This window comes from Pteropus medius, unplaced genomic scaffold (assembly GCF_902729225.1).
Source record: "Pteropus medius unplaced genomic scaffold, Ma_sr-lr_union100, whole genome shotgun sequence".
Classification (NCBI taxonomy): Eukaryota; Metazoa; Chordata; class Mammalia; order Chiroptera; family Pteropodidae; genus Pteropus; species Pteropus medius.
The window spans coordinates 27,852,967-27,877,076 of NW_024342471.1; the positions used below are offsets into that span (position 1 = coordinate 27,852,967).

General features: G+C 57.1%; 1 protein-coding gene across 2 annotated transcripts in view; it reads left to right on the forward strand.

The window, feature by feature from the left end:
- The first annotated feature begins 440 nt into the window (after nt 1–440).
- The window catches only part of PRPF6 (pre-mRNA processing factor 6), a 29,555-nt gene continuing 5,885 nt past the window's right edge, over nt 441–24,110 (forward strand). For both annotated transcript variants that reach the window (XM_039864862.1, XM_039864863.1), the window contains exons 1-14: nt 441–640; nt 2,159–2,327; nt 3,169–3,287; nt 5,608–5,686; nt 6,090–6,266; nt 6,364–6,519; nt 8,006–8,100; nt 8,530–8,686; nt 9,494–9,656; nt 12,288–12,406; nt 13,328–13,546; nt 19,292–19,414; nt 21,511–21,632; nt 23,008–23,146. In XM_039864862.1, coding sequence (XP_039720796.1) covers nt 570–640; nt 2,159–2,327; nt 3,169–3,287; nt 5,608–5,686; nt 6,090–6,266; nt 6,364–6,519; nt 8,006–8,100; nt 8,530–8,686; nt 9,494–9,656; nt 12,288–12,406; nt 13,328–13,546; nt 19,292–19,414; nt 21,511–21,632; nt 23,008–23,146 — 1,908 coding nt within the window. In that variant the 5' untranslated portion in view covers nt 441–569. The remainder of the gene's footprint in view (nt 641–2,158; nt 2,328–3,168; nt 3,288–5,607; nt 5,687–6,089; nt 6,267–6,363; nt 6,520–8,005; nt 8,101–8,529; nt 8,687–9,493; nt 9,657–12,287; nt 12,407–13,327; nt 13,547–19,291; nt 19,415–21,510; nt 21,633–23,007; nt 23,147–24,110) is intronic.

Consider the following 24,110-nt stretch of genomic DNA (forward strand, 5'->3'; position numbering starts at 1 on the left):
AAGTTCTACACAGCTGGATAGGGGTGCAGCTCGACTCAGATGTTTTAGGGCCTGCCCTGGGGCCAGGGCGATTCTGAAGGGCAGGGTGGCGGCTGGGCTGAATCTGAGGGGTCCCTGGCATCTGGGCTGGCTCAGAGAGCGGGGAGAGGACCCATGGGTCCTGCCGGTACAGGCAGGTCTGCTTGGAAATGCATCGAGAACACGCAGCAAGCGGGGACGCCCAGCCGGTTTCGAGTTCCCGCGGGTTTGCTGCGGATGGCGTCGCCCCTGGACCCCTCCGGGGGCCTGCGCGCTCGCCCGCCCGCCCCGCCACCAGCAGGCGCTCCTGCGCCTGCCGCATCTCCGCCCCTAGCCGCGGCCGGAAGTCGCCTGAGCCCCGTTTTCGGAACTTCCGCCCGGGGAACCCGAGGTGGGCGGGGCTTCGGCGGACCTCGCACTCTGCTTCCGGGGCGCGGGTGACGCGGGGGCCGCGACCGCTTCCTGCAGCACAGCCGCGGACGTCGGTGGTCTTTTCGCCTCCGGCCGCGGTTTTCGTCCCTCCCTTCGCGGCCCTTGTCGTCGCCGGCGTCATGAACAAAAAGAAGAAGCCGTTCCTGGGCATGCCCGCGCCTCTCGGCTACGTGCCGGGGCTGGGCCGAGGGTGAGCCTCGGGCGGGCCGCGCCGGAGGGCCGGGCGGGCGGCGCGGGCTCTGGGCCCGGTGCCGACGGGCGGAGCCGGGACCGGCGGGACTCGGGCCGGACGGCCCTAAGCGCCCGGCGGCGGCGGGGCCCGGCCTTCGTAGGGAGAGCGGCGCTGTGGGGCGGGGACACGCGAGCGCGTTCGGCCTGCTCCCTAGGAGCGCTGCGACTAGGGGTTGGACCCCACGTTGGCTTCGAGCCTGATTCTGGCCTCTGAGATGGATGATGACCCAGCCTGCAGATGAGCTGTGAGGAGTAGGCGAACTTCGGGCAGGTAGTAGGAACTGCGTGGCCACCTTCCCCAGGCCGGCAGACCCCCGCCCCGTCTTAAGCATTTCCCCGATAATCCCAACGAGATTCCTCTGTGTGGCCGCTCATAGTGCCATTCTTTCCCTATGTTGTCGCGGGTCATACAGCGCCTGTTAAACTCTCAGCTTCCCAGGAGCAGGGATGGCATCTGAGGCAGATGATGGGTGTCCCCTGCTTGTCAATGACTGCTGTAAGTCGTTGAATAAATGAGCAGTCATCATCATCCTATTCATTTGGTTGGGAAACTACTGGGTTTCTCTTGTTGGGGGTATTATGTTAGAATCTGGGGGGTCCACAGAAGTCTCAGGTATTGGCACCATCTTCAGGGGGCCCACAGGTCACTGGGAGAGGTGAGGTGTATGCATAAGTAAGGACATGCAGGGGAACAGATCTAGGACTCTGGGGGTCCAGGGGTCGGGGAATGCTTTGTGCAGTGCTAGCGTTTGAGCCAAGTTTAGAAGGAAAAACTGGATTTAGGGATGTAGAAACGTGGCAGGGGTATAGAAGAAACCGACATTTCGTGTGTGGGCAGTTAGAAAAAAGACGAGGCCTGGAAGCAGATGCGGGACTAGGGCCGTGGGAGTGGACCGTGCACTGGGCGGAGTGCGCAGACAGGCGCCTCGGCTACCCCGACCACAGGAAGGCGAGGAAGGCGCAGGCAGGGCTAGCTACCTTGGTGCCTGGCTGTGATGGGAGGAGGGATTTCGTGGTAGACTCAGTTCAACTTGGTGACAGACGGGATGCAGAAGGAGGGACGGAGAGGCAAAGCTGATGCCATGGTGTCTGCCTTGGTGCCTGGGACAGCACAGAGTAGCTGCAGGTGGGCACAGGGCGGGGACTCTGATTGGGTCAGGCAGAATTTGAGGGCCTGGTTGGATGTGGAGGTTGCTGGAAATGGGAGGCTTGATGCTCTGGCAAGCCTCTCTCAAGGAAAGTGTGGGGCGGCAGGAAGCAGACAGCTTTAGTGACCTCAGGGAGGGTCGAAGTGTCCCGCCTGAAGAGAACAGACTGGAAATGTTTGCTGGCTTGGCCACGTGTAGTTCTCTGACACTAGGATCTTTGGAGGTTTCCTAGAGGTGTTAGAAAAAGAGGTTATTAAGTGACTACTGTGGAGGGAAGAACCCAGGAACGAGGTCACCCAGATAAATGGGCGTCTTGGGGTCTCTCGCAGCGCCACTGGCTTCACCACCCGGTCAGACATTGGGCCGGCCCGGGATGCAAATGACCCTGTGGATGACCGCCATGCACCTCCAGGGAAGAGGACCGTGGGGGACCAGATGAAGAAAAGCCAGGCCGCGGATGACGATGATGAAGATCTGAACGACACCAACTATGACGAGGTGATTTGTGGGCCCCCTGCCAGTCTCCAGAGGGCTGTCTAGCTTCCTAACCCAACGTGCTGTTGGCGTCCTGATGAGTGGCTCGGGGTGGCTGGTCAGTTTACTGCTTCAGCTGTTGATGGGCTGACGCTAGCAGAGTGTGAAAGCACATCAGGAAGAAGGGAAAGGAACACGCTCTTTTGCTTTCTCTTCACAAGAGAGGTACTGTTAGAGCCACTGCACCGGCGTTTTGTCTCGGCCAATGAAAATTTAGAGTGAGATCGGAGAGAATATTTGCTTTCTTTTGCTTCAGTGCTCACCTTGGTTGGTGTTTGGTCAATTGATGTTTTCTTCAGACGTGTTCCGATGGCATTTTTCCTCAGAGGAAAAGGTTTTAAAAATTTAGTTCAGAAGTAATTTTAATTTTACAGGGAACTTGCAAAAATAATGCGGTAGAGAGTTCCTGAGTACCGTTTACAAGCTTCTCCCCATCTTACAGGGCGTTAGCACAGTTACGGAAACCGGAAGCTTAGCACTGACGGCACTCTTAACTAATCTGTAGATGTCATTTGAGTCCCACCTGTTTTTCTGCCCGTGTCCTATTTCTGGTCTATGACCCAGTCCACGACCCAGGTTGTACTCTGAGTGTCCCCTTAGCCTCCTGCACTTGGGGTAGTCCCTCCACCTTTTGCACCCTTGATGTTTCTGAAGAGCACTGATCAGTTATTCTGTTGGCCCTCAGTTTCGCTTTATCTGATTGAAAAGTGTTGAGCGAGCGTTTTGCAGCTGAAGTGTTCTCTGTTTCTGCTGGTGGAGATTAAGGTGGAGGAGAAGCTGACCCAATATGTTGTCTGGTTCTCAGTTTAATGGCTATGCTGGGAGCCTCTTCTCAAGTGGACCCTACGAGAAAGATGATGAGGAAGCTGATGCTATTTATGCAGCTCTGGATAAAAGGATGGATGAAAGAAGAAAAGAAAGAAGGTAAAACAAGTTCACTGTCTTTGTCCATCTTTTAACAGAAGGTTTGTCTTGACTTATTTTAGACTTGGAGCAAAGTTGCAAGACTAATGTGTGTCTGCTCAGCTTTAAGGCCCCCTGGGTCTTGGTCAGTGGTGGCAGCACGTGGACGGACGCTGGGCTGTCGGACAGGAGCTCTGGGGCCTAGGGACTGGAGTGAAGAGCTTGAGAACTCCATGTCTGGCTTTCTAGAAACCAACGGAGTTCGCGGATTATTCACTACGTGTCAGGGTTACCGTCTTCGAAATGGGCGTAGTGATGTTGATTAATGAGTGTATCAAATAATGTAAAAGTTAAGTGAAAATGGCAAATGCACATTAAATCCTCATGGGCAGGCAGTTGTGGCTTGAGAATCTGGTGCTGTGCGTCGGTGTTGGGACATGACGGTGGGGAGTCAGGCTGGTGAGCCGGAAGGAGCGCCGCCCGAGCAGGCCCGTGGGAGGGAAGGCTGCCCCTCAGCAGGACGCCTTCGGGCGTGACTTCGCTGAGCTTCGTCTGGCAAGTCTGTAGCAGCTGATTTGACAGCTTTCTGAATTCTCTGTCCCGGTTCTGAGGAGATTATGCAAAGCAAACCCATGATCTTGCAAACCATAGTCAATGATGTTTTTATGAGTTTTTTATATTTTTTTATTAAGAAAGAACACATTCTCGTAGAACGTTAGGACAATAGGATTAAGCAGAGGTACGGAGATAACATTTATTCACAAGCCCAGAAAGTGGCAGTTCACATTTTTGTTCACTTTCCTCTTTCTCTTGCTCATTCTACGTGCAATTTTGTAACTTCCCTTAATACGTAGAATTTTTAATATTTCCAAGATCGTTTTAGAAAAGTGAACGATAGTTTTTCAGGGGAGTTTTTTAAAAGCTTGTCATTCGATGTGCGTGAATACAGTAACTAAGTGTGCATGGTTTTGCATGTTAAAGACGATTCTAATCAGGATTTCAGTTATTTAAAAAAAAACGTAGTGACGTGGATACGTATAGAAAAAGTCACGGTACTAAGTGGTCTTAGAAAAGTGGCTCAGTAAAAACTGTTGGGAGAAGGTCTCACGACGAGGAGCGAGCGTTGAGCCGCGGACACGCAGTCTCGGCCGCGTTCCCGGTGCGTGCGGCCGCCTCCGCTGCACCTGCAGGCGGTCCGTGCGCGCCGGCCCGTCAGGCCGCGTGCCCCTCCCAGGTCTGTCTCCCACGAGCATCAGGCATGTTCGTCGCACCGACCGATTCTTTCTTCCCTGCCAGCCAGTCCGCATCCTGCCTGTCCCCAGACGTGGCGCTGCTCTTTTCCAAGCTCGGGCAGAATCAGAAGCGGTCCTCACGCCACCGCTCCTCAGCCGTCATCTCCCCCTCCCTCTGCCGTCTTAACCTGTTCACGACACGGGCTTTCTGATGGGGTCAGGCACTTTGTGGAAGGGCCTGAGTTGTGGGCCGGCGCCTGCGTCCTCAGGGTGTCCTGTCACTCTGCTGTCAGCGCCCTGCGGTGGATGGCCTGATCAAGAGCAGGTGGAGCACCTTTGGCCAGAAAACCCGACGGGCGCCCGCGTGTGTGGCTTTGCGTCGGTGGCTGTGGGAGCCGACTCCAGGCGGCGGAAAAGTGTTGAACTTTGCCACGCACAGGGTTTGTCACAGCACATTTCAGTTCCCAGCTGCAGATATTTTCCTTGTACCTGGAGGAGGAAAATCGACATTAGCGTCAGGGAGTGTCGGCTGCTCAGTTTCCGTCAACTCGCGTTAGCCTAACTTGGTTGATGCTTCGTCACAGTTTAGCATCTCCTTTCACGTTCAGATAGAACCGATTTCTCCCAGCGTCTAGCCCCGATCCCGGGTCACCAGTTCCCCAGTGACTTTCTGTCCCTGAAGCCAGGCCTGTTGGTCTGGCAGGGGGAGCAGTGAGGCTGGTGGGGGGCTTACTGGTTGTTTACGTGGAAGACCTGGAAGCAACGACAAGTTGGAGAGCTGGGCGGGCCACTGGGTGTTCACAGTTTGGCCCTACCTTTGGAATTTTGAAGGGTTTTAGAGCTGCACACATACTTGTATTCAAGTGCAACTGTCTGTCAGAGTAAGGCGGCTTGTTTTACTTTAGGGAGCTTCTGCGTGTTTTCATTTGGCGGACAGTTGAGTTATGACATTTGTAAAAGTATCCGTTGTTACCTGAAAACATTTGATTTAGCTGTCCAGTGTCTGGAATGATTCTTTGTGGTGATTTAATTAAGAAGCCTAATGGAACGACTTCGTTTCAGAATGGACAGCCAGCATTTCTAATGCACACACTTATTTTACTTTCTAGGGAGCAAAGGGAGAAAGAAGAAATTGAGAAATACCGTATGGAACGCCCCAAAATCCAACAGCAGTTCTCAGACCTCAAAGTAAGCAGGGGACAGCTTGCTGTTTGCAGTGCCCCCTGCCCACGAGGCAGAGAATCGCCTGCTCGGGGTACAGCTGAGACTCACCACGTGCTCTGTGTTGAATCCAGATAGCGCAGCAGCCTCTCTCCCCGCACAAAAGATGGGGATAAAGGGGCCTTGTTGTCTTAGTGACTTTAACCGCGCACACGTGTCAGGTCTCTGGACCATCCTCTGGGCTTAGAGCAGTTTCCTTTGGAGTGAAGCAGAGCAGGTCGGCAGACACGTTTTCTAAGTGAGCAGACGAGCGTTTCTGCGTCAGAGGCTTTTCTAAGGCGTGCTGGTTGGGGCGGGGGTCCGGGAGAGCAGTCTTTCCCCTATGTGTGGGATCAGCCAGAGAGTGAGTGTTCTCGGCCGGTGTTTGCAGAGGAAGTTGGCGGAAGTCACCGAGGAGGAGTGGCTGAGTATCCCGGAGGTGGGCGATGCCAGGAACAAGCGCCAGCGGAACCCACGCTACGAGAAGCTGACGCCTGTGCCCGACAGCTTCTTTGCCAAACACTTACAGACCGGAGAGAACCACACCTCCGTGGACCCCCGGCAGACTGTGAGCCGGGGCCAGGGGCTGGAGGCGCGGGGGCTGCCAAGAGAAGGTGGGCTCTCCCCGGAGGGAGCAAGCCCGCCTCTGGCCTTTCTCTCTCCAGCAATTCGGAGGTCTGAACACACCCTACCCAGGCGGGCTGAACACTCCGTACCCAGGTGGGATGACACCTGGGTTGATGACACCTGGCACAGGTGAGCTGGACATGAGGAAGATTGGCCAGGCGAGAAACACTCTGATGGACATGAGGCTGAGCCAGGTGAGAGTTTGTGTCACGTAACATTCCTTCAGGTGGTGTTTAAAAACCTTTTTTTTCTGATCATAGAACTGATGCATATTTAAGAAGTTCGTCTTTTGAAGTGCTTTGTCACATGCTAAGCAGACCTGTGACTCCGTACAGTTCCCTGTCCTGTTGCAGAGAGCGGTGGGGTTCTGCATTCAGGCCGGTCGATGCGTCCACCTGCAGGGCCCGCACTCAGCGCCAGCAGCAAAGGGCTGGCCCCGGCATGGCTCTCCTGCTCCCCCTCAGGGCCCGGAGGCTGTCCCAGGCGGTTAAGGGCTGCTGACAGGCTGACCGGAAAGAGGCACTCAAGACAAGCCACGTGCTCAGTGTTGGTGAAGCTTAACGTCCATCCGTTTACCTAGAAGTAGACGTGTTTCCTTCCTGCGTCCCAGTGAGCCGTGATGGCCCAGAGGGGGCTCGCACTCCCTTTGGCAGTCTCTGTGTCTGGTCCTTCGCCAATACCACGGCGTCTCGATCACCGCAGCTTGCCCGTCAGTCCCGAAGTTGGTGTCCGTCCCCCGACTTAGCTCTTCTCCTTCGATACTGCGCTGGCAGTTCTGGGTCTTCGCCTCCTCTCCGCGTGAGGTTCAGAATCAGTCTGTCCATATTGCACGAGCTGGGGCTCTCATCGGGGCTGCGTTGAATCCGCAGGTCAAGCCGGGAAGAACTGGCACCTTGACAGCATCGATCCTTCCTGTTTGTTAACGTAGATTCTTCTCTGCTACCTTAGCTTTCCAGAGTTCTGGATTTTTTTACGTAGATATAGTATATATAGGTCACGTGCACATTAGTATTTCTCGTTTTTGGATGCTGGTGTAAATAGTATTGTGTTTCTGATTTCGGATTCTGTTTGTTCGTTCGTGGCACGTACACAGGAAAGCGCTTGGCTTTTGTATGTTACCTTGTATCCTGCAGTGTTGCTGCTGTAATTGCTTATGTTTTGTTTTTTGTTTTTTGTGGGATGTTTTTGGTGATTCTTTTGGATTTTATCCGTAGACCACGAAGTCGTTCGTGAGCAGTTTTGTTTCTTCCCAGTCTGCGTCCCTTTCCCCCTTGTCTCGCAGCATTAGCTGGGACCCTTTGCCCGATTTAACTTGGGTTTTGTTGTTTATCATGGTGATTTTGAGACTCAGAACTAGAAGGAACGGTGCAATGAACTGCTCTATGCGAACTCGAGAACTTAATTGGAATAACGTTTTATTCTATGATTTCTAGGTTTCACTCATTCTCACGTAAACCTTTTTATGTTTTTTCTGGGGACATTTATGGTTTCGTTCTTTTTGTTTTAACCTTTATTCCCTGTAGATGGAACTTGTTTGTCACCATCACAGACTGGTGTTTGAGTTGGGTTGTTTCCTCCTTCACTGATAGTGGAGACTGGGAAGGGGTTCTGGAGACCCTCTGAGCACTGCGTCGGGCACTCCTGGCCCAGCTCACCCGCCTGGCTCGGCCTCTCTTGCAGGTGTCTGACTCAGTGAGCGGGCAGACCGTGGTCGACCCCAAGGGCTATCTGACAGATTTAAACTCCATGATCCCGACCCACGGAGGGGACATCAAGTGAGTGTTCTCTGGGACCGGTGGGTCACGGTGTGACTCAGTTTGACTAGAAAGTTTTGGGTTTTCTTTGCAAAACATACAGCCAGAATAGGATATGAAGGTTCTAAGAAAAACATGGTAGGATAGTTTGATTTTCCATTTAAAATATGTTGACGTCTATTCATTGTGGACGTTTTAAGTGTGTGAAAAGTAATAGTCCCAATTTATGCACGTGCTGAGCCAGAAGACCCCTGGCTAATCACATCCGTGTGTCTGACCTTGAACTCCGTGCGCAGCGCCCGTTGGCGTGCGCGCTGAGCCGGCTGGGGCAGTGCTGACTAGGGCTTTGAGTTGGTGGTCTCACTTAGGACTTCAGTGTCTGTGCTGTGGCGCCTCGGGCACACTCTCAGCAGTGGCGGCCTGATCCCGTGTGCTGTCTCGCCACTGTAGTGATATCAAAAAGGCACGGCTGCTCCTCAAGTCTGTTCGAGAGACAAACCCACACCACCCACCAGCCTGGATTGCATCAGCCCGCCTGGAAGAGGTCACCGGGAAGCTCCAGGTGGCTCGAAACCTCATTATGAAGGGGACTGAGATGTGTCCCAAGGTACGTGTGTGGCCGGGCGTTCTGGAAGGCTGTACGGCGCCCACCCCGGGGACCCTCGGTGTCTGTGCCACGCAGGACGCCCGTGGGAGAAGCCCGAGTTAGTGCAGAGCTGCCTGCCTTTCAATGTGGAAATCGCAGATGGTAGGACAGGCTGGGGAAGGGAGGAGACGTGGGAAAGGCGTTTTCCCTGCTTTACTCCACTCGGCGCGAAGGCCTGTCCCCTCTTTGGAAATGGCAGGGTAGCCTTAGCTAGAAGGAGCTGATCTGCTCAGCTCTCCCATGCCACCTAACGTAAAAACCTTGAAGGTCAATGCTGATTCTCAGCAGAATGTTCCAGCTCTTTTTGGGAGGTGGAATGGTTAAAGAAGCTTTGGTAAGTCCTGCGATACCTTCTTAAGTGACCACAGCCTCGCCGACAGGGAAAGGTGCCCAGTGCACACTTAGCCCGGGACCTGGGGCACGGCGAGAGCTTCCCGGGCAAGCGCAGGCCCACCTATCTGCCTCCACCTCGTCTGTGGGTTAGCTTTTGTCCCGTGGGGCAGGCCGTGTTCTTCTCTCAGTCGTAGCGTGTCCCGACTTTGAGACGGATGTGCTGTACCCACAGTCCCAAGCTTCGGCGGCACAAGGGGTGCCTGGTACAGACACCAAGCCGATGGACTTTTGTTCGATTGGAAAACCCAGGAGCCTTACGGGTCTGACGAGCCAGCCCCTCCTGTTCTGAGGCTCACACGTGCCCTTCTGGGGTGCCTGCTGCTCAGTTGCAGCTCTGGCCTGCACGTACGCTTACCCTTTTTTGTGTTTCCCCAGAGTGAAGATGTCTGGCTTGAAGCAGCCAGATTGCAGCCTGGGGACACAGCCAAGGCCGTGGTGGCCCAAGCCGTCCGTCACCTCCCGCAGTCTGTTAGGATTTACATAAGAGCAGCAGAGCTGGAAACGGACATCCGCGCCAAGAAGCGGGTTCTTCGGAAAGGTGAGCCCCTAGAACCCACCGGGGCGGGCACGCCGGGCTGGCCTCGTGCGGCAGGCCATTGGCACCTGCGCCCGGAGAGGGGCCTTGCCTGGCTTCGCTCAGGTTCTGCTGGTTAAAGAACACGGGACGTTTTCCAGGCCTTTGCCAGCTGGGGGACCGTGAGCGAGCTGGGCCATCAGTCTGCGGCCCAGGGCCCTCTTCTCTATAGGCAAGAGCAAGACTTGTCCAGAACCAGCTTCGGTAGGATGGGTGGGCCGGTGTGAAGGGCAGGCTGGCCCAGCACCGAGCAGGCTTCGTGGGCATCAGCTGCCCCGCGTCGTCCAGGAGCCCGGTGCCCCGGCCGGTAGGAGTGGCCACGTGGTGTGAAGTCACACCAGAGCTGTATTCCTTCCCACCTCCTAAAACTCCTGCGTGGCAGTGAGCCTGCAGCGCCTCAGCTTCCTGGGGCTGTAAAGGCCCACGGCACGTTGCACGGTTGGCATGCCGGGGGGCGCTGATTCCATCCGAGAGTCTGCCGGGACGGAGCTGCTGTGGGCACGTGTGCTGCTTTTGCCCTGCGCAGCCAGCAGGAGGCGCAGCACCCCTCCCTGCAGCAGGACTCCCGGGTGGACGATGCTCCTGACCTTGACTCCAAGCACGTGCTAGGCCGCCAATTCAGAGCAAATCGGAACTTGTAGTATCAGCAAGATAGGGCGTGTTATGGGGTGTTGGGGGCAGTTTTCAGCGAGCGATCTCCAGCCCTCGTTTTTACGACGTGTGTGCGGGTGGAATTGTGGAAGTGTGACAGCGGGCCGCACGAGTGCTGCCACGTGCTTTCCGACTGCTGTCTGCGCTCGGGAGAGGCCAGGCGGGGTCCACCTCGTGCCGGTCCTCGCCGCGCACATGCTTCGTGCGTCCAAATGCGCTTCCTCTCGCGGCTCTGCTTTATTGGCTGCAGTGCTGTGACCCATTAAATGCTCAGAGCCAGTCTCTTCAAAATGAGGCCAGGAGCAGAAAGTTAGCACTTTTTTTTGGTTTTTAGACATCAGCTGCTTACCTTTTTTCAGCCAGGAAAATTGTGCTCAAATGGCAAACACATGGAACTCTGGGCAGTTAGCATTATTTATTTAGGAAAGCTCTACTGAATTTTCCCCACCGCTGCGTGATCAGTGGCCAGCCGTCTTTGTGGCCACCTCCTGTCCTCCAGCAGGTAGCCCCGGTTTGTCGGCTTCAGGCCGGGGGGGGTGGGCCCTCGCGTGGGCCTGCCGGGCGTGCCGAGCAGTTGTTCCCAGGCTGCCCTGACCCTCGATGGCGATGGGCCTCCTGGCCCTTCTCTCCCCCCGGCAGAGAACCTGCTCGGGAAGGACATGGAATCCCAGCCGGCCTCTCCCCTGCTCCCTGGCCTGCCCTCCCAGCTCCATCCCACCCCCCACCCTCGGAGTGCTCCCAAAACAGCGTTGTTTCCAGCTGCCTGGGGCAAAGCTGGGTGCTGCCTGGTTTGATTTTGCCCTGGGTGAATACTTGACAGCCACTGTTTGAGAGATCTGATGTTTAAGAACTAAGGCGACACTACTTGCATCAGGGACTTCAGGGACTTGGGGCGCCGTGCCAGCCCTGGGTCTCTGGAGCCTGAACTTGGCTCTGGGCACAGCAGACATCCTCATTTTCTCTTGGGAGGACTCGCGCCCTGAAGGGTAGTCTGAGACCTCAGGAGGCTATGGCCTTGGGCATGGTGCTTGACCTCTGAACTGCAGTGTCATTAGCAGAGGCACGTGTGGGCCTATGAGCGGCGTGCCCGGGGGCTGGGCCTCAGCTCTCCGTGCTAGGTGTGGAGCTCTGCCCCTTTGCTAACTGATGCTGCTGCGTAGAAGTGGGGTTTTCACCCTGAAAGCACATACTCTGGCCCACAAAATGTGGCACCTTGCAGCAGCTGTCACTGTCAGGTCACCGTGAGCACAAGGACAGCACCCGAGTGTCCTCCCCACAGGGCTGTGGGCTGGACATCACGTTGGCCTCTGCTCACAGGTATTTCTCAGTCAGACTGCTCTCCTGTCTGCACTGTCCCTTACGTGCCGCTGGCTGCAGCTTCTCCAGGGAGCCTTAGCGCAGCATGGTAGCTGGCCGGGCCTTGCCGTCCTGGCGCCCACTGCAGGCTCCATGTTTCTCTGTCCTTCGGGGCTTTTTGGTAAATTGTATCCAAAGAAGGAACGTGCTCTGCTTCTTACACCGAGGCTGGGGAGTGTCCGGACTGCGGGACGTCATAGTCTCTTCCAGGAGTCTGTCCCCTTCCTTGATGTCACTGCACGTGCTGGCCGCCTCTGCGCTCAGCCAGCCCTCGGGTGCTGCCCGGCCTGGGCCCAGACAGAGCCCAAGGCTTCCCTGCTGCCTCCTCTTGGGCTTTCTGCACGGCGCTGTGTTTAACGCTGATTTTTAGGTGTCAGTGGGAGCAGAGGTGATGTCTAGCCCTCTGTGCCACCCGCAGCTATCAGCTGTGTCCAGACCTGAGAGGACCTGTAGAAAGGGCAGGTTTGTCATTCCACGTGTCGGCCAGCAGAGACCCTCTGAGCCTGCGGGCAGCGGTGTCCGCTGGGACAGACATCCTGCTTTCGCTTCCCCTTGTCTGTGACCAGCTTTCTCGTTTGACTTTCCCAGCCCTGGAGCATGTCCCCAACTCGGTTCGCTTGTGGAAGGCGGCGGTTGAGCTGGAAGAGCCCGAGGACGCCAGGATCATGCTCAGCCGAGCTGTGGAGTGCTGCCCCACCAGCGTGGAGGCGAGTCCTTCCCCGTCAGGCCTGGGCCTGAGCTCGGTGTCCGGAAGTGATGTCAGCTAAGCAGTGCGCTCCCCGAGGCCGCGGCTGCTGGCCTGGAAGGCAGCGTGGTGTCACAGGCTGCTGCCCTGTCACACAGTGGCCAGGCTAGGGGGCAGTCCGGCTGTGCTCAGCTGTGCCCCTCGCAGAGTGCAGGACGGGCCTTGGCTCATCCCCGAGCACTGCAGAGAGCCGTGTGGAGCCGGCCTCTCGACCCAGGGTTTGCAGGTGGAACCCGAAAGGGGGGAGGCGCGAGAACTTGACGCACGCTCGCCAGCCCCGCGCCCGCCAGCCCAGCGCGAGGTCGGCCCTCATCCTCAGCTGGGGGGCGGCTCTGGCGTTAAACACTCTGGCCCACAGCGTTCTGTGCTGTGACTTCCAGGCTTGGCTTTATGCTATCCAGTATGTCTTTAATTATCCTTAAGGCCATTGTGAAATTCTCCAAACAAAATTACTCTTAGTTTATTTACATAAAAGTAAATAGAGCCCGTACACATGGTTGGTGACGAAACGTTGCAGAATCAACAGCTGGGGTGTGAGAACTGTAGGAGGCCGAGCGCCCACGAGACCGTTTAGCTTGCGAAGGCGGCTTCACCTTCTGTTCCAGCCCTGGAACGAGTCTGGCACACGACGTATGTTGAACCAGTGTTTGAAATGTGTGACCGAGAATCTGTCAACTTTTCATGTTAATCAGAGAGTCACTGCAGTGTCAGAAGCATAACCGAGCAGCTGTCAGATAAGGAGGAGATGCCACTGACACGTTGGCGGGCTCTGCCTGGTGCTGAGCCTCCTGCGCAAGTGCCAGGGCCGTCGAGGTTGGCTCAGCACCTGCCCTGGCAAGTCCCACTGAAGACTGTCCTCTTTCTCTGGTGTCTCTCTGTCCAGCTCTGGCTCGCTCTGGCAAGGCTGGAGACCTACGAGAATGCCCGCAAGGTCTTAAATAAGGCCCGGGAGAATATTCCCACAGACCGGCACATCTGGATCACAGCTGCCAAGCTGGAGGAGGCCAACGGGAACACGCAGATGGTGGAGAAGATCGTTGACCGGGCCATCACCTCACTGCGGGCCAATGGCGTGGAGATAAACCGCGAGCAGTGGATCCAGGTGAGGTGTTGGGGAGGACTCCCAGCGGCAGCCAGGTGTCACGGCGTCCCCACGCTGGCCGGCCAGCCAGGCACAGGCTGTTCTTCCTGTGACTGCAGCCTCGCTGTTAGCGTCACAAACCCGGGTCTACACTGGGGTTGGAGACTGAAGGGTTTTTGGTGTCTGGACCCGTGTCACGAGCACTACTTTGCGAGTAGAAACTGATGTGGCCTAAAAGGGGATGACAGGCAGCCTCACAGCGTCTCCCTTCGTCCCTTTCCGCTGCTTCGGTAGACTAGCTAGTAGCGTCTCCGAAGACTGTGACCCACCTGTGGTGGGCGCCCCTTCCTGTCAGCCCCCTGACCGAGCCAGCCCGCTGGGAAGGGCGCCTGTCTCCTGGGCCAGCCTGTCGCATGTCAGCCTGGGGAGCATTGCTTCTTGTTGGTCTGCGGAGCAAGTCCCTGGGCTCGGGAGATGGCCCCAGGCCGCCCGCCTCGCCGCCTCTGTGCCCCGGCCACCACAGTCCCTGCTGCTGCTGCTCTCCAGCGTCCTGGCTGGCTGCCCCTGAGCTACCCCAGGGAGCCAGCGAGGGCATGTCGCTGCTGCTGAGGGGTGGCCCGCTGGCACCACTCCGCGTTCAGCGTGCGGCCCCTCCCTGTGCCCGGCAGGTTTGAAGCCGGGTGCAGGTCCTCGCGCGTCTGGAATTTGACCGCCCGGACCCAGCCTCGGGTCCGTGGTCTCTCACTCCCCGTGTACGTCTGGGTTCGTCCTGCTTCTTGGATCGGTGGATTTATAGTTTTCGTGACATTTGGAAGATTTGTGTCCGCTGTGTCTCCAACTACCCGCCTGCCCTCAGGTGCAGTTAGTGCAGTCAGGAAGCCGCTGGAAGTTGCCGCACAGCTCCTGATGAGCTCTTCGTTTTTACGTTCTTCTTTGTTTTGTTTTAATAGTTTATTAAGCTGGTGCTAACGTTCCATAAGTTTCCCCCATCGAAAGTGTACAGTTTCGTGGTTTTTGGTGTATGCAGACGTGTGTAGCCAGCACCGCGATCTAACCTAGCCGTGTCCTACCGATAGGACAGCCTGTCCCCGGTAGCTGTCACCCCTCCCCCAGTCCCAGGCAGCCACATGCTTTTTCTGTACATCTGCTTTTCTGCTTCCTTTATAGATTTTCACTTTTTGGACGTTTTATGTAAGTGCACTGTCTCGCGACAAGCTTCCACTTCGTATGCTGTTTTTTACTGCAGCGTGGAGGCGTTGGAATTTTTTGCCCTCTTTAAAACTGAGTTATCCTTTTATTTTTGCTTATTATGCATTTATTATTGGATTGTGTTGAGTTATGAGTTCTTTACACATGTATTCTGGGTACGAGTTACTTATCAGATGACACGATTTGCAAATATTTGCTCCCATTCTGTGTTGTCTTCTGACTTCGGCGATGAGATTGCTCGCGGCACAAATGTTTTTAATTTTGATATAGTCCGGTTCATCTAATTTTTTATTTTGGTGCTCATGTTCTGTGTGTTATATCTAAGAAGCCTTCCCTAGCCCAAGGCCATAAGTGTTCACTTCTGTGTTTTCTAAGATTTTCCTTGTTTTAAGGCTGACGTTTGGTCTATTTTCATTTCAGTCACATATGGTGCGAGGTGACGGTTTGACTTCCTTTCACGTATGGATGTCCAGTTCTGGCACCGTTATGTCCTCATGCCGTGTGGACAGCCAGTTGAGCATAAACGTAGTGGTTTGTTTCTAGACTCCAGTTCTGTTTCACTGGGCTGCATGTCTGTGCTGGCATGGCACCATACTGTTCCGATTACCGTAAGTTTTGAAATCAGGAAACATGAGTCTTCCTTTGTTCTTTACAAGATTGTTTTAGCCATGCTTGGTTCTTTGTGGTTTCTAGGGCCAGCTTGCCCGTTTCTGCAGAAAGCTCACTGGGAGTTTGATGGAGTGACTCTTCGGGTCGGTTTGGGGATGCTGGCCTCCCTAGCGATGTTAGTCCCCTGATCTGAACGCGGGCCATCTCTCAGCGACATTCCAGTGTGCTAGTATTGCGTTTCTCTAGTTTATTCCAAAATATTTTATTACTTTTGGTACTATTATAAGTAGAATTTTTCTCAAATTTGTTTTTGGATTATTGACTTTTAGTGTATAAAAATAGAGTTGATTTTTGAACATTGAGTTTGTGTCCTGTGATCTTGCTGAAAACGTTTATGAAATCGTAGTAGTTTCACTGGATTCTTTAGGGTTCTCTCTCTGTAAGACCATATCACTTCCCTGTTTCCAGTCCGGATGTCTTTTATTCCCCGTCTGCTGTGGTGAGAACCTCCGGCGCGGGGGCACATGGCAGCGGAGGGAGCCCACGCCCCTGTCTCGCTCCCAGCCGTGGGGGCCCGTGTCTGGTGTTGCTCGCTGAGTGAGCCGTCAGCCCGCACGGCACGCTGATGCTCTGGCCATCTTTCAAAACTGCTCTTTTCTCTCTGTCTCGTTTCGAGGAGCCTCTGTCGCTTTGTCCTGCGTCTCACTGACCTTCGGCGATGTCTAGCCTGCTGCTGTGTCACCGCTGCAGTTTTCATTTCTAGGGATTTAATTTGGGTCTTTTAAACACGTCCTCCATGTCTCTCCCATGCGCACGTGTGCAGCGCAGGCGCGGTGGTTGCTCGTTCCAGCATCTGCGTCCGCTCTGGGTCGATTCGGGAGATGCCTTTTCCCCTCATTGTGACTTGTATTTTCCTGTTTCCTTCGTGCCCGGTAATCTTTGATTTGTTGCCAGATAGTGTGATTCTTCTTTGCTGGGCACTGGACGTCTCTATGTTCCTGTGGACCGTGGACTTCTGTGTTGAGTGTGGTCATTGGAGACGTTTTGGCCCTTTAGGTCTTGCTCTGATGCTTTGCTAGGCTGGACCCGAGACGTGGGCAGTCGGGGACAGTCGGGCCCATTCTCTTTTGGAGGCAGGACCTCTCTGTGCACTCTGCCCCGTGCCCTGCGTGTGTTGGGGGTTTCCAGCCTGGCCGGTGGGGACCGTTCCTGGGCCCTGTGACCTCTGAGGGTTGCTCTTGCCAGTCCCTTCGACTGGCTCTTTCCAAGCGTTCATGCTCTGGCGGGGCCCTCCGTGGGGCAGGCTGGAGTCCCCTCGTGCTCGGTCCGTGTCCTCTGGCCTTCTGGGTCTTCTGGAGCTGCCGGTGCTCCCTCCTCCACCAGCCTCTCCTGGGTGCTCTCCCTGCACCGGGGCGGACGTGGGCTCCCCTGACTGTGTCTGTCCCCATAGCCCTTCGTGACTGGCGTCTGGTGTCCTGATAAGCACTGCCTCGTGGGTTTTGTCTGAGGATCTGGCTGTTTCAGGAGGGAGGGCCTTGACCAGCAGCACCACGCTTGCTTGTGTCCCCACAGGGTGCACGGCTGCTCCTGGGCCCGGTGACCGTGTGGCAGAGTAGAGCGGGGCCGAGAGCGCACGGCGCAGGTGTTCGGACGCGGCCGGAGAGCGCACGGCGACCTCTGTGGGGGCCTTGTCTGCCCCGGAGGTGCCTCCTGCACCGACTCCCGCTCCTGAACTCCCTGTGGGGTGCACCTGGCGAGTTCGCCTGCTGGCCTGCCTTTCCACCTTGTCAGGGAGGGTGACGGCAGGAGGTGATGCAGGTGCCCTGTCCTTTCGGCAGCTCTCAGGCCATCACTGACTGTGCCAGTGTGCAGAAAGTACACGACCTGAGCTGGACCTTTATTCATTTTGAGATTTCCTGAAAATGTGCTTTATGCTACTACTTGGTTATACCAGAATGTAGTGAAGGTCCTGAACGGACACCAGCTTTGTGTTCAGTCTTCGTAAGGTGACCGAGTAAATTTCTCATGATGTCCTACGAAGAGCGTGATGACTTCTGGGCGTTTGGCTCCTGAGCAGGTCTCTGTTTATTGAGTACCTGCTATGTTCCAGACTCTCTTGACTGACATTTGATCCCTGACTTTTCACTTCCCACTTCCCCCTTCTTTCTGGAACCCAGTCCCGGAGACACTGACCCCGTGGTGCGCCTGCAGCCCGTCTCAGGAGCCTCAGCGGCCGACCTCCGACCTGCGTCGCGCACACACGCGCCTTGCCGTCCTGTTGTTCCGCCTCCTTTGCTGGCTTGCCTTCTCCTCACGTTCTAAATATCTGGGTGGTTTGGCCCAAAGTCCCTTTTCGAGACTTCCATGCTCACCTCTTTGGCGAGCTCATCACACCTGTTGCTGAGAAAGGAGTTTGCGTGCCGGGAAAGCCCAAACGTGGACTCTGCTCCGGGCGCCCCCCACACCTCGCATCCGCTGGCCTGTGAGGCGGCACCCCAACCTGCTGTGTCCAGAACGCGTCTCACGGCTTGCCCCCCAACTTTCTTGTCCCCCGTCTTCCTCACCTCAGTAGACGGCCCCGCAGTCCCGCCTCGTGGGTTGCTGCGGGACCCCCTCGCACGGCGCCTGTCCACGAGCAGCTCGTCTCCCTTCACACCCCTCTCAGGTCCAGGTGCCTCTCGTCACCCCACTGCTGCCCACTCGGCAGACCTGCCACCTCCGGCCCCCACGGCACCTGCTGTATGCTGCCCTCCACGTGGCAGTTGGACAGAGCCGACCATGTGGCTCGCTGGGTGGCTCACCCCCAGAGCCTTCCTGCCCCACTGCGGCAGACCCACAGGCCCCTTGGGCCAGGCTCAAGCCGTCGCCCCGCCCGTGGCCACCACCCCTTGCTCTTCGCCGGCCTCCCGCCGTGCTAGCGCGCACCCTCTCCTCGCGTCTTGGCCTTGGGATGCTTTTCTGATGCCACGCTGCACTCAGCGCACGTCCAGCTCAGTCCCCGGGGTGGCATGTCCAGCTGCCTCTGCCAGCACAGCGCCCGCCACCCTGACGACGCAGCGCGAGGCTGTCCACTCTCCTGCCGCCCAGGTGTCCTGGTGCTTCCGTGGCTCTGCATGCATGTGAACATATTTGTCAGGTGAAGTCCTTACTGTGGAGTCGCTCGGCCAACACATGCACCTTTTATTCTGACAGAGGGCACTCAAGGCCCCCACAGAGGTCGCTGTGCGCTCTCCGGCTGCGTCCGAACACCTGCGCCCCTCTGCCTCGGGGGCCAGCGCGCATTTCTGTGTTGCTGCATGACGTAGATGACACGTTCTGCGTAGCTTACTGAGCGTTTTAAAAAGGAGGGCTTCGAATTTCTTTTCAGACATTTAAAAGTCATTCACGTTTTTATTTTTGGGAGAACCGTGTGTTGTGCCTGTGGCATTGTCAGCCCTTTCCTGATGGGTGGCAGGAGACCGCAGTGGTGCATTTCTGCGTCCCACGCTGTTCTTGCCCACGAGGCCGAGTGCTGGTCTGGCCGCCCACCTGCCTGGTGGACTGCCCAGTGACTGGTCCCCTCTGCGCCCCAGGTTCCCGTCTCCCCGTCTCGGTGTGGGGCCCTAACAGGTCTGTCTGTGTGGTTGGCGTGTTTCTCCTGGACCAACGGACCCCAGTGTCCATGAACTTGTCGTCTAGTCAAGCTACTTGGGAGGTTTCTAACGCATCAGGACCTCTTATGGCCACCGCGTTGCCCATACAGCACCTGGTGCCCAGCTGGTGCTTAGAGTGGTGGGTGCAGCTTCATCAGGTGTGTGTCAAGCAGTCACCTGCTGGGTGGCAGGGATGGGCACAGCTCGAGCAGGACAGACGGCCCAAAGGCATCGGAGCCCACACCACCTGCCGGCTCTCGCTGTTTGGGCCGCTGCAGCTCAGCACTGCAGATCCAGTCTTGCGTTCTTCTTTTAGGATGCCGAAGAGTGTGACAAGGCTGGCAGTGTGGCTACCTGCCAGGCAGTCATGCGTGCCGTGATTGGAATCGGGATCGAGGAGGAAGACCGGAAGCACACGTGGATGGAAGATGCCGACAGCGTGAGTGCGGCCCTGCGGGCTGGGGCGGGGCTGGGGGGGGGGGAGGCAGGAGGTGGCACAGGTGGGTTGGGGCCCCGCCACCTCTCGGCTCTATTGCAGCCTTAAGGAGCAGTTTCTTTAGCCCGAGCGTATGAGCACAGTGCCTGCGTGGGCCGCGTACTGACCGCAGTGTGGTCGGTCTCTGTTTTCCACGAGTCTTTCGGTTTCGAGGAATGCAGGCCAGTGTTCTGCAGAGACCTTCGGCCTGGCCACCACCCGCTTGCTGTCGGGTTGAGGGTCTGCGTCTTGGCAGGTGCCGTGTCCTGTAGGTGGGCTGCATTGGGATGTGCCCATGACACTGACCAGCTCGGGGGCCATCTGCAGGTTTCTTCCTGGAAGGTCACTGTTTTGCTTTGTTTTGTTTTGTTTTTTAATTAGCATTTTGTAGGGAGACACTTTGAGACTAAGTAAATGTCCCATTTCTTGCCGAACTCTGACCTGCTAGTTTGCGGGTCCATTAACAACCTTTTTGGCTTGTATCAGTTATTCCTGCGATATTTGCCAAGTGCTGATTTTTGTCCACATTTTATTCGAGCTTATTCATGGGAACCTACAGCGTCGCAAGCTTCCCTCTCTATTTCCCTGGGCACTCGCTCGTTCACCTCGGGAGAGACCGGGCCTTGCCTGTGCTGGGGGCTCACGTGCACCCCGGCATCACCCACGTGAGCCTCACGCAAACAGCTCGAGTCCCGCATGTGCTCGCTCTCCTCGTCGGGTCAAGACGTGGCGACTCGCAGTGGCTTTTAACAGCTCTTTATCGCGTGACGTTCACGACATCCAAATACATAGGGGTAGCTCAGTGAGCAATGACACGCGAACACGTGAAGGGCGCCCTGATGGGGACCCACACGGCCTGTTGGAAGAGAACCTTAGGCATGCTTGCCGCCCCGGGCCCCGAGCCCCAGCCCCGGGCCCCAAGCCCCGGCCCCAGGCCCCACGCCTCCTCTCAGCTTGCGGCGAGACAGCCTCTGCCTGCTTTCCTTACTGCTTCTGACAGCATTGGAGGCCGGGGCGGCACGGGGGAGAAGGAAACAAGCCGATTCAGGCTCCCTCTCATTCCTTGTCTGTCTCACGTGGACTAGAGTCAGCACAGGTGTCTTTCAGAGAGCTTTGTCATCTGAGGGAGACCTGAGTCGTTGGTGTGCTTTCACTGTCCGGGGACTGGCCTGGCCCAGCCCGCCCACACCCAAGACACTGGGCACACTGTCGCTTGATTCTGTGGGTCCATGGAGGTCAGAAGGCTTTGTAACTGGTCTTCAGGACCTTGGTCGGGAGTCATGGGGAGGGGCACAGACCAGCCTGTGGGGGCTGGCAGTCAGCGGGCGCCCTCCCTCACCTCTACAGACGCTCCTGGTCACGACATGCCCAGGGCAGGGCCCTTCTGGGTTCCTGTGTTGGTTGACTCGGATGAGGCCATGTGACCAAGGAGGGCCCCGGTCTGAATGGGGGAGACTTAGCTGCATCTCCGCTCTTTTTCCTCCTGCACACCCATTTCCACCCTGGTGACCTTCAGCACCCAGGAGGCTTGCTAGTGGTCTCGGAGAAGGCAGCGGTCCGTCTGGCAAGTGGCCTCGGGTGGCCCGGGTGCCCTCCCTGCCCCGCTGTATGCCATGTTTACATTACTTCCCGGTGGCTTGTCCCTCACTCCAAGACACAAAACTGCTTCCTGGTATGGAGGGCGGCAGGTTCTCTCGAGGGGTCAGTGTGTGTCCAGCGCTGAGGCCTGTGTGAGGCTCAGTGTTCCCGTGAGTGTCTGGGGTTGGGTCATGGGGGGGGATCATCGCTGCCCATCGTGACTGCTTTTTCTTGTGATGCGTTGGCTCAGCGCTAGCCCGGGGGAAATCGCTCTTGAGTCGGGAAAGCGTCTGGAGAGAGCCGTAGTGTGTACGGAGCTGCCCTCCGCGTCCCGGGAGGCTTTTCCCTCCGTTCTTCGTGTCACCTGTGTTTTACAGGTTTCCACTGAACGTGACTTTTATCGTTGAAAATCCGTATCACGCCTGGTTTTTGCGAAGGGACCACTGTGCGTGACGCACAGTGACCCCGTCTCTCCGCTCTAGTGTGTGGCCCACAACGCCCTGGAGTGCGCACGTGCCATCTACGCCTACGCCCTGCAGGTGTTCCCCAGCAAGAAGAGCGTGTGGCTGCGTGCTGCGTACTTCGAGAAGAACCACGGCACCCGGTACGTGGGGGGCGGGCCGGGCCGGGCCGCACAGCCCTCTGGGACGGGGCGGGGCTTCCGTGGCACTTGGGACTTGGCAGCAGGCACTGCCCTCGTGGCTGCTTCTGCGGCAGCATGGTCCCTGTTCTGTGTTGAGAAACTGAGGCACCGAGGGGCCTCTGGCTCGGCGCCTGCCGCTGAGCCCGCGGGGGCTGGGCAGGCGGCTCGGGGGCCCGGGCAGGCATGTTTTCACTCAGGCTGGGCTGCTTGTGCTCCGAGGAGGTCCTCGACAATTTTCTCTGATTGTACTCTTTAATTGAAAAAACCTTTGGGGCCTGCCTTATTGGCGGCAACTGCTGATTCACTGAGGTGTCGCAATGCCTGGTGTGAGGGGCCCGCCCAGGCGTGGGGCTCGCAGTGCTGCCCCCGGGGTGCTGGGGCGGGGGCCGGGCCCCACCGGGCACGCTCAGCGCTCGTTCCTCTCCTTCCTGGCGTTGTTCCCCCTCGGTCTTTCCGGGGTGTCTTTCTGTGTTGCCGAAGCTCTTGTGCCCTCCCCTCTCCTGCCAGCTGGTCTGGTGTTCTGAAGTTAACTCCTTTGGGGACATTTTGAGATGGTCGTGCTGGCTCAGCCTGGATGAGTTCACCTCAGACAGTCCAGGCTCGGCGCAGTGCCTCTCCTGTCAGCTGTGGCCTCGGTGGCACTGCTGCTATTGGTCCTGGGCTCAGAAAGCACTTCCCAGCCCCCGCCTCTGGTGGCCCTTCCGTCTGGCCGGCTCCCGGAGCGATGGGGACAGAGGGCTAGGGGTCCGGCCTTGGTTCCGGTGCTGTCAGGCTTTCCTCTGTGCTGGCCTCACCTCCGTGCGCTCGCTCCGTCTTGCTGATGTGGCCCAGAGAGCTCACCCGTGCCCGGTGTCTGGTGGCTGTTGGGCTGCACGAGGTGGGGGGGGCTTCGCACCTGGCCCCCAGTCTGATGGTCTTGCTCAATAGTGACCTAAAATAACTTTCTTCCGAAAAGACGGTTTCTCTGGATGCCACAGAATAGACTGGAGTCATAATCCTTATCGGCGGATCTGCGGTTGAAGATGAAAAGGCCTCTCCTGTCACCCAGGCCGTGACGTTATTGCCCCGTCCAGGATACACGGCTGTAAACGGGTCTCCGGAGAAGCCCTCCCCCCGACTCTGCTATTCGAACAATGCATTGCTTTGTAGCTCTCTGCAGCGTGGATGTGAAGGCCTTTATGGAGACGGACGGTTCCCTTGCGCTCTCCCCGCTGTAAAACCTGGTCAATCATTGATGGGGCCGGACTTTGGAGCAGTAACTGTCTTTCCAGTGCCCACGCCATGGCTGCGCGTGCCCCGTGCGCTCTGGTGGTGACTGTGGCCCTCTGTCTTGCAGGGAGTCCCTGGAGGCACTTCTGCAGAGGGCCGTGGCCCATTGCCCCAAAGCAGAGGTGCTGTGGCTCATGGGCGCCAAGTCCAAGTGGCTGGCGGGAGATGTGCCTGCGGCGAGGAGCATCCTGGCTCTGGCCTTCCAGGTGCGTGAGGGGCAGCTGGAGCCTCAGGGCTCTGGCGAGCACACCTCCCAGCTTGCACCCCGCTCAGTGCTGGGCGGGACTCGGGCTGCTGTCCTGGCCGAGGGGCCTGAGAAGAGGAAAAATGGCCCAGCTGGTGGATGCTTACCTCTTGGTCACCTACACGCAGTGTGACCACCAGCTAAATGTACCAGAACACGGAGCACAGGACATCAGGTGGGGGAGCAGAGGAGCAGGTGGCAGCCACACTCCTGCACAGAAGTTAGGCTGTGCCCCGCAGCCTGAGCACAGGGATGGGTGCTGGGCTCACATGTGGCCCCTTGGATGGGCAGAGTTAAGTTCACACAGCTGTACCCAGCCCGGTTTACTGTGGCCGATACCACGAGCCGTGCAATTTTTCGAAGTACCTTATTTTCCCCGTCACGTACAACGTCCTAACCCTTTATGACGAGGTAGATGTTAGTGGTTTGTGGCGTGCTTCTCATAAACTGTGCGGCGCTGCATATGTCGATCTTCGTAATGCAGGCCGGCCTAGCACTTTGTTTCTTGAGTGAACTCCGTGAGTGGGGACTGGCCTAGAGCTGGCCTAGCGCTGGCCTTTGCTCTCCGCTGTCTGTCTGAGGGCATCACTCTTCTGGGCAGTCACAGATTCTCCCGCCATCCGCCTGGGCACTGCTTCCTGTCACTAGGGCCGCGCCCCAGGCTTGTGGCGTGGTCAGCCTGCGTGTGCCCAGTGGGTGGCCGTGCTTTCAGGAGGCTGCGAGGGCACTGCCAAGTGTCCGCTGGACTCTGGGGTGTACGTGGCAGAGCTCTGACCCTGGGGAGTCCTCTCCACACTGTCAGCAGTCCCTTGGGCATCTTTCCGTGCTGCCCACCTGGACACTGCAGCGCCAGGTCCTCGTCGGCAGGCGCGGGAAAGAGCAGGTCGGGCCCACGTGGGTAGGGTGATAGGGACACGCTCTGGCTT